Here is an 8,912-nt window from a genome sequence, read left to right as displayed (position 1 = left end):
TACAGGGTCCACAGCACTCAGCACGTTCTCTAGCAGACCATTGCCCACTCCACATTGTGATCGCTTGTTTGTGGTCCCTCTCCCTTAACTCACCATAAGCTTCTGGAGGGCAAGGGCAACCTTTCATCTGTTCACCATTGATTTTCCAGTGCTTGGCACATAGTAGGTGCTCAGCAAAGATTTGCTGAATTATTGACAGAAAGATGGATGGATAGATGGATGGATGGATGGATGAATGATGATTTATCATCCCCTCAAAGTCGCCATACCTCTCTCTTCTTGACAAGTTAACTTACCTGATTTCCCAATTTGTCTGCAGTACCATCAAAAGACAGTGAGTTGTAGAGCTTTAAATCTTCTAACTTTATATCCTGCCTCAATCATTTACTAACCATGAGATGATATGCAATGTATTTAATCTCTCTGAGCCTTAGTTTTCTCATTGTAATATGGCATTTCGAGGCTTACTAATAATGCTTATAATTCCTGGAATACACTAGGAGATAAATAAATGGTTACTATTAGTCTCAGTATATATAACAATATATTAAATCACTTATACTCGTCTTTGGTGTCTCTTTTGTGTTCCACCCCCTCTTCCATCCACAGTAACTGTTAGATACTTAACGCTATCTACTCTTTCTTCCAAATATCTTCTGCATTTGTTTAAATACCCACATCTCATCTGTCCATATAATGCCGTAGGTTCTAACCAGTCCCTCTGCTTCAGGTTTTTCTTTCAATGAATGCAGCATGCACTCCCCGTGGTGGCTCCAGAATTCTGAGAGAGGAAAGGTTTAGGGTGGCACTCTTTGGCTCCAGGAAAGTGCAGAGAACAAGGGACAGGTCTCGAACCTGCATTTGCATTTCTCTGTACCAAACACTAAGTCAATGTCAATTGTCCATATAAGGGGATAGGGAGCTTGAAGGCTATAAAAGGTTTGCTAAAGTTTCCCACCCTTGGCCAACCTTTGGGGTCACCTCTGGGCAGAAGCTGCCAATTTACACTTCCTAAAATATTGTTCTCATCAAGGTACTTTTTTTGTTAAAAATGTTTTGATGAGTGTGGAGAAGCTTCAGAACAAGTTCTAGAATCCTTTGCCTCACATTCAGAACCCTTCACAACTTTACTTCAGGCCAACCGTTCCAAGACATTTTGCTCCAACACCAAATTTTCATTTCATTTCATTCCGTGCCTCCTGAATACACCAAAGCTCTTCCTAAGTCCATGTCTTTGTCCAGAAACGCCCCGCCGTTGGCCCTCCCAGGTCCTCTCATCTAATGAAATTCTGTTCACCCCCAGGCCTGGCTCCAGCATTGTTCTCCTTCGCAACCACCCAGCCTGGAATGCTCCTTCCTTTCTTGGAATTCCCATTGTTTCTTCTTTCAGGATAATTTACTCTGGCACTTAACTATAGAACTTTCTTGTAGTGTTGTTGAAACATTTCACATGTTGTTTTCTCTCTCACTGGACTGAGGGGTCCATTTAGGATAAGGCCAGCCACATACCTCTTTTGATCCTCCATGACACCCAGTCCATCGGTGTAGAACCCAGTGTAGGCAGGCAACGGGCTGCTGAGTTTGAAAGTATCCCCAGAGGCACTCTCATGACAACAGAAAAGAAGCTTCTGATTTAGAGACAGTCATCTCCAATGGCCCAAAGACCCTCCCCAAGGAATATGTCAAATACCTACTGGCTACAGGACTCTGGACCTGGGAAAACTGAATGTTTATGACCCAGTCTCAGCCTAGTCTAATCATTTCCTGAGCTTGTGACTAAGGACCTAGAGCTGAAGGCGTCTTGTTTCCTCCAGCTTGAGCAATGTGGAATTAAATACACATCTGCTTACACCCACACACATCTGTCTTCATGTACACACAGCAATGGTGTTACCAGGTTCTTAAGAAAAGCCACTAGCTGTGGTGGAGTAGAGGCAGGGCTTTAAAAACTTTTACAAGAACACCTCCTCTAGAGAGAAATAAAAATGGAGATTCTGGGTGAAGGGCATCTAAGAATTTTTGAGTTATTTTTGCAATTTTTCTGTAAGTCTGAAATGACGTGAAAAATTTTTTAAAATTGTGAAGCGGAAACAACAAAAAAATCACTTGCTCTATGTAGTTTCCCTGCCTCCTTCCTCAGCCTTTAGAAGAATTAACATTTTTTTCAATGCATTCATATATAAGTTATAGATATGAATATATCTATTTTCCCTATTTTAAAAGAAGTATAAAATAGAAAATAAAGTTACTTTAGAGTCAAGGAAACCTTTTAAATATTTTAATATAAAAATGACAATATTTTAAAATATTAAATTAGAGTATTAATTTTGGAATACGAATTGAGGGTTTTAATATCTTGTGATCTGGAGCAAGATATTTAGCTCTAAGTTACAGTTTTCTCATCTTTAAAATGGGATTTAAAAAATGACTATTCCTTAGCACTGTGATAAGAATTAAATGAAAAGATAAATATTATGGTTCCTGGCCCATAATTGGTGTCCAGGACATGCTCGTTCCAAAGTTTTTTTTTTTTAAATGTCGATTAACAAATTCTATTCACTTCGGGTCCTCAGAGTGGATGCATAATAGTTACTGAAGGAGTGTTGAGTGAATGACCGCCACAATTCTACTGAAGCAGCTCTACAGCTGGTCCCAAAGCCCCGAGAGCAGCCCCTGCTTTTGCCAAACCTTCTGAGTGACCTCCTCAGAGTCCCATAGGCCATCCAGGCCTCTGCATTCCTCATCTCTGAAATAGGGCTGGTATTCATTACTACTGGGAAGAACTAGCTGACCAGAGAGGATTAAGACCCCTGGAGAGAGGAATGACCAAACAGGGCGAAGGTGTGCCGGGCAGCCTCCCAGCCCCGCGGGGCTTCATTTCTTCCAGCAGCCCCGCTTCTCAGAGCCCTGGCCCCAGCTCCCAGTACCGGCTCGGCTGAGGCCGACGGTGAGCCACTCGGGCTGAGGGAGAAGGCCCCCCCCCCCCAGGGACACGCAAAGACGGGGACCAGAGCGCAGGTCCAGGCTTTATGGGAGGCCCAGGTCACAAATGCACCGCATGGAGCTCCAGGCCTTGCAGACCCTCGCGCGACCGTCGCTCTCCTTTCCTCCTCTCGCCCCCTCCGGCCGCCGCCGAGCGGCAGGGACCTGACGGGCAGCACCCCCAGCGGCCGACCCCGAGGTCTCCGGACCCCGCCCCTGCCCCCCTCGGGCCGCCGGCCTCCTGTCCTCCGCGGGCCTCGTTGGCTTGGTCCCTGGAGCCCGGGAGCGCTGACCCTCGCACGAAGAAAATCCCATCCCCCCTGCCTTCTTTGCTTTCTCAGAGCGAGTGGTGCGTATTTTGCCAGGGCCACGTGCAGAGCGGTTTGCCGCGCAGCTCCCCGACGGCGTTGCGCTCCGGGTCCCCGCTCCCCGGGGTGACGGGCGGCGGAGCTCTGAGGACCGGCGACTGTGTGCTCCGACTGCAGGAGGAGGAAGGGCGGAGGCGAAGGGCCGGGGCAAAGCGGGGCCGCCGGGCCCACAGTGGCCGTTGGTTAAGCGGGAAGAGCTGTGCGTCGGGGCGGTCGGCAGCTCCCAGCACAAACCCGACCGCGAGGGCGAGGAAGGAAGCGAGAGGAGGGACGCGGCGGGAAAGGGGAGGCCAGAGAATGTAAAGGAGACCTGGAGAGAGATGGGAGAGGAGACGGGACAGATGTGCGAGGGGGACGCCGGGGGAGCACGACGTGAGAACCGAGAGGAGCTGCCGAGGCCTCGTCCGCGGGCTGCCCGCCCAAGAGTGACCGATTCCCTGCGTGCCGGCACTAGCCCTAAGCCGAGCGCTTGTGGACGGCCCCCGGTGCCCCCAGGCGCTCCCCTGGCGCGAGGCGGAGTCCGGCCCCACGGCGCGCCCCGCACGCGAGGAGGAGGGAGCGAGCGCCGAGCGGAGGAGGAGCTGCGGTGGGAGGCGACCGTGTGGTTCCAGCTCAGTTTTTTTTTTTTTGCACTCTCTTTCTTCACTCCTTTTTCTTTCCAAACAGGGAAAAGTGTTCCACGAAGCGGTGGCGCCTTTCCGCCTCGCCTTTTCCTCCCCGACCCCGGTCCGGGTTGTCCTCCGGGCGCGAGCTGGTGGGGCGGGCGCTGGAAGCCCCTCTGCGCCCGGGAGCGCAGGGCGCAGGGGATCCGGGGCGCGGGGCCGATCTCGCGCCCTCCGATGGCTGCAGCCGCCCCGCGCGCCCCGGAGCCAGGCAGCGGCTGAGCGGGGGAGTGCCCGCGTCCGGAGATCGGGATGTCCCTCCTTCCTCTCTTGCTAGGTAAGTGCTTCTGGGAGGGCGGGACTGTGGGGGGCCGCGGGAAAGGCACTGGTTCCGAATGCATGTCCCTGCAAACCCTGGAATGGGCCGACTGCTCGGTCCCTGGCTCCTGGCCACGGAGGAGCACATCTGGCAGCCGAGGACCGCCTCTGCGGCCATCGACAATGTCTCACACATCTGGGCCCTTGAGCAGGCTTGGGGGTGGGACTGTTTCCTGGTGGAGTTCGGCCGGCCGTGAACCGTTTGATGTGAAGGGTCCTTTTTAGGGTGGCGGTTAGTTTCAGGAATATCTGGAAAAACTGGAGAATTGGGGGAGGGAAGGTTTATCCAGGAATTTTTGTGCCAGGTTCCTGAGGGTGGGGGGAGCTTTTTTGTTTCAAACGGGCGCCTCAGGGCTCAGATTAGAAACAGATGTGTTGAAGGGTAAGAGGAAGGGAATGGGGGAAGAGGCAGGGGAGGAGAAAACATAGGGGAGAGGAAAGAAGGGCAGGGTGCCTGGAGCCCCAGGAAGGTGACACGCTGAGAGTGACACGGGGAGGAAGGGAAAGCCAAGGGAAAGGGTTGGGAAGGAGAGACAAAAAGAGGAGAAGCAGAAAGTGAAGAGCAAGTCTGAGGGAGACCATGCAAAGGGAGTGTGCAGAAGACGGAGAAAAAATGGAGGAGGAGAGACAGAGCCGAGAGAAGTAGAGCAAGTGCCACTTTTTCCTGAAACAGGCTGTGGGGCAAAGAGAAGACTCTGACTGTTCCCTTCTGGTGGCTCCCAGGCAGGACTCCCGAGGCCTCAGAGGCTGATGTGCCTGGGCTGGAAGCAGGCGGGTTTGCAGGACAGGACACATGGGGGACATGTGTGTGAGGCAAGAACCCACGATGGGGACTGGGGATATCTGAGGGGCCCAGGCAGGGAAAGCTGCAGAGAAGTCATGCTCTGCATGGTGGAAGCGTGGGGTCCACCTGGAGACAGGACTGAAAGTTAGCTTCAGTTCAGGCAATCAAAGAGCCAACTAGGTGTGGCAGAGAGTGAGCGCACCCTGGACACCAGGCCACAGGAGAGCTGGTCCTGGTTTTGAGGTGGGTGACCTCAGACAACTTACTATCCAGAGCTTCCATTTCCTTAGCTCTAACAAGAGAACTAGATGGGTCCTAAGTCCCTTCTAGCTCTGATAGCCTACAACACCAGGAGTTTGAGGGAGGCTGATGTTCTGGAAGAACCACCAACCAAAAGTGCATGAACACTAAAAAGTCACCCTGAAGTAGGTGGTGAGAGCTCTCAGTCTTTTTTGAAAACTTACAAACTGACTAGATCATTTGCTTGCCTGTCTAGGCCAGCCTCAGGCCAATAATCACTCAGGTTAGAGGAATAAAAGAGATAGACTAACCTAAACTATTGCTCAAGTAGGGCAGGTGGGGAGGTGCTATTTCCTAAGCTCTTTTAGATATTTAGCCAAGTATTGCAATACTGCCTCTGTGACCATCTGGCATAGCTGGATGGTACCTCTGTCACCTTTACTGGCCTCTATCACTAAGGTACCGATCACCAGATGTTCAATAGAATCAAACTCTGGAGCCGTCCTTTTAAAAACAGCTAGCATTCATTAAGCCCTCATTACACTGAACTCTTTATATGTACCATCTTGTTAACTCGTTTGTTCTTAACACCAGCCCCACTGGTGATCCATTAGTATTACCCTCGTTTTACAGATGAAAAAATGAAGGTATAAAGAGATCAGGTAACTCTCAAGGCCACAAGCTCATAATTAGCAGAGACAGAACTTAAACGTAGGCCATTTGCTTCCACAAGTACTCACTAAAGCACCATGCTGGACAGTTTTCTGTCACTACAGAACAACTCTTACAGTTCACCGTAGCCAAGTCAAGTTCAGTCCTCTTCATCGAATGTGAGATGTCAGCATGATCCTGCCTTATAGGAGGGATCTGGGGAAGGGAAACAAAACTAACAGTTTTTGAGCATCTGCCCTATACCAGCCCTGTATTGAGTATAGTTTACAGTGAAAAGTGACTTTAGGCCACATGGTCAGTTGAAATCAGCTGGCATGCCAGGATGTGAACCCTGATGATGGTCATCCTCTTAGCTCATGGGAAAGGAGGAACCGACCAAGACATGGATCCAAAGATGTCACTGATTCACTGGTCCTTCTGGAGACTCTGCCTTTATCAGAGGAGCTACCTCTCATGATTTCTTTGGCCTGTCTTTATAACACTGTTACAAACTATAGGCCAGGTAGAAGAGAAAGAGGACTGCTGACTTAGAATTCTGCACAACTGAATTTTCATCATTCACACCTACAAATAAGCTTTTGCCACATCTAGGCCTTTGTTTGGCATAGTCAGACTCATAATATCCCAGCTCCAAGTTGATTAAACTGTTCAAGTAAGAGACAGGCATCTGAGGGGAGCAACACTGAGGGAAGCTGTCTACGATTGACACCCCCGCGTGGGTCAGAAGCCCATTGGGGTAGCAGTTCTGTGGGCTGAATTAGCCCTAATTCGCAAAGTGGTTTTGAGCCATGGGATGCTTGGGCACTCTTTAGCAAAGCCAGAAATAAAACCCACAGACTTGCCTGCATCCTACAGTCATCTACTCGTCCTTTAAAGGGGCAGTTCCGGGCTGCTTCTGATCACGGCTGGCATGATTTCTGGCCTTTTTTTTCTAGGGAATGTGAAGTATCAGAGGGGAGTTGGGAGGGCTGAGAGAGATCATCGTCTGAACAAGGATGGGCCAGTTGACTCCTTGCTCTCTTGGACCTGCCAGGGCATGAGGTCCAATGCCCCGCCTCTCCAATGTGAACGAACAAACAGTGCTGAGTCACACAGAAGAGAGGGTGTTCCGGCCCTGGCCCCTCTTCTGACCACCACCTCATCCCCTCCCCTGCTGTTCAGGTCCTCATTATTTCACCTTACCTTCTCTCCTGGACACCTGTAATAGCTGCCACATTCGTGTCCTAACTGTCCTCCCTCGTCCATCCTGCACACTGCTACCAGAGTAACCTTGCAAGGCAGCTGGTATAATGCAAAGAACTGGGACTGGGAATCTGGCAGGCTCTCTGGGTTCTCATTCTGAGTTCCTTGTCTGTAAAATGGGGATGGGGTGGGGAAATCTTGAATTCAAAGGTTATGTAATTCTATGTACTTCCTCCCTTCTTCCAAAAACCTTTAATAGTCCCAATTCCTTTAATATTGAGTACAAACACTTCATTCTGGTACTAACCATTTTACACAATATCATACACAACTCCTCCTCCCCAACCCCCAGATAACTCTCCAGGGAACCTGGATTACTCCCTGTGCCCTAAAAATGCCTCATGCTTCTTTCTAATTCCATGCTTTTTTTATGATAATCCTCCACCTAAATAATGAATATTAATTATTAAGAATAAAGCCTCCTTGTCCTCTGCTCCTGCCGATCAAAATCTTGTTCACCCTCCAAGTCTCACCTCAAATGCCATTTCCTCCATATGCCTGTGTATGGTTTCACCAACCGAACATACTTTCTTTCCTTCCTTTGAATTCCACTAGCCGCCTTCTTATGCTGCTTTATTTATTATGATCCAAATGCTTATCTGATCCCGCCCGTTAGAGTGTAAACTCCATGAAGACAGGAACTATGTCTCATTCATCTGTGTACCACCTTCCATACCTGGCATAAACCAAAAACTTGTGAACTATTTGTTAAGAGATAATTGGATTTTTAAAACATTTGGAAACTTGAAGGTCAAGAGAGGTGAATGATGTGGAGGATTATTAGTCTTTGTGGCACAGCATAACTGTGAGGAGCCCAGGTTCAATTCATCCGGCTTTTGTGCTTCCTTGTCCAAACGGGACCAGTCCTATTTTTAAAAAGTTATACATAGAACATTATAGAGACGGGGACCAGATAATATATTTGTTATACAAACTTATTTTGTTATATGTGCTAGTACCAGATTAACAATAGACTTCCCTGTTGAAACTTCTGCTAGGATGGGGAGGGAGGTTGGTTTCCCAGCAATGAGTTTGAGGAAGGCACGAATGCATAATCCATCAGTCTATAGTGTAATGGCAGGTCTCAGTAGGATTCCATGTCCTTCCCTCATCTTCCCACATTAATGATGATGGTCATAATAATCTTATATTCCCAGAAGGCTCATATCTTGTCTCATCCTGTTTTTGTCTTGTGCTTGGCTGGGCAGTGCACACATGAGTGTATTTCATGACTGTATCTGGGGATGATGAACTAGACAGACATTTGTTAAAGGTAGAGACAAAGATTGTCAGAACTGGGGAGAAGCTAAGAGACTATCTAAATCAATGGTTCTTAAAAGTTTGAGTCCCAGACCCTCTGCTAATCTGATGAAAACCATGAAACCGCTTAGAAAAATATACATACACATCAAATTTTGCCAATAATTTCTAGGGGCTCACTGGCCTCCTGATACCCTATCTTGGAACCCAAGTTAATCCTTGATCTAAATCTACCCCTTCTTTTTTTTTTTTTTTGGGGGGGGTGTCAATGCAATGTATTAATCTACTGGCTAGTCAAGAAGTAAGAGAGAAAGCCCAAATACCCAACACTAGGATTCGCACAGGGAAACTGAACATAGATGTGGATGAAATTGGACTCTAAGG

General features: G+C 48.6%; 1 protein-coding gene across 1 annotated transcript in view; it reads left to right on the top strand.

The window, feature by feature from the left end:
• Nucleotides 1-4,035: 4,035 nt before the first annotated feature.
• CLMP (CXADR-like membrane protein) overlaps nt 4,036-8,912 on the top strand; it is a 96,704-nt gene continuing 91,827 nt past the window's right edge. Inside the window, exon 1 of the mRNA XM_008569217.1 lies at nt 4,036-4,289. Within this exon, the coding sequence (XP_008567439.1) occupies nt 4,265-4,289 (25 nt within the window). The 5' untranslated portion in view covers nt 4,036-4,264. The remainder of the gene's footprint in view (nt 4,290-8,912) is intronic.

Source organism: Galeopterus variegatus, unplaced genomic scaffold (assembly GCF_000696425.1).
Source record: "Galeopterus variegatus unplaced genomic scaffold, G_variegatus-3.0.2 Scaffold478, whole genome shotgun sequence".
NCBI lineage: Eukaryota > Metazoa > Chordata > Mammalia > Dermoptera > Cynocephalidae > Galeopterus > Galeopterus variegatus.
This window is presented reverse-complemented; position numbering and strand designations above follow the sequence as displayed.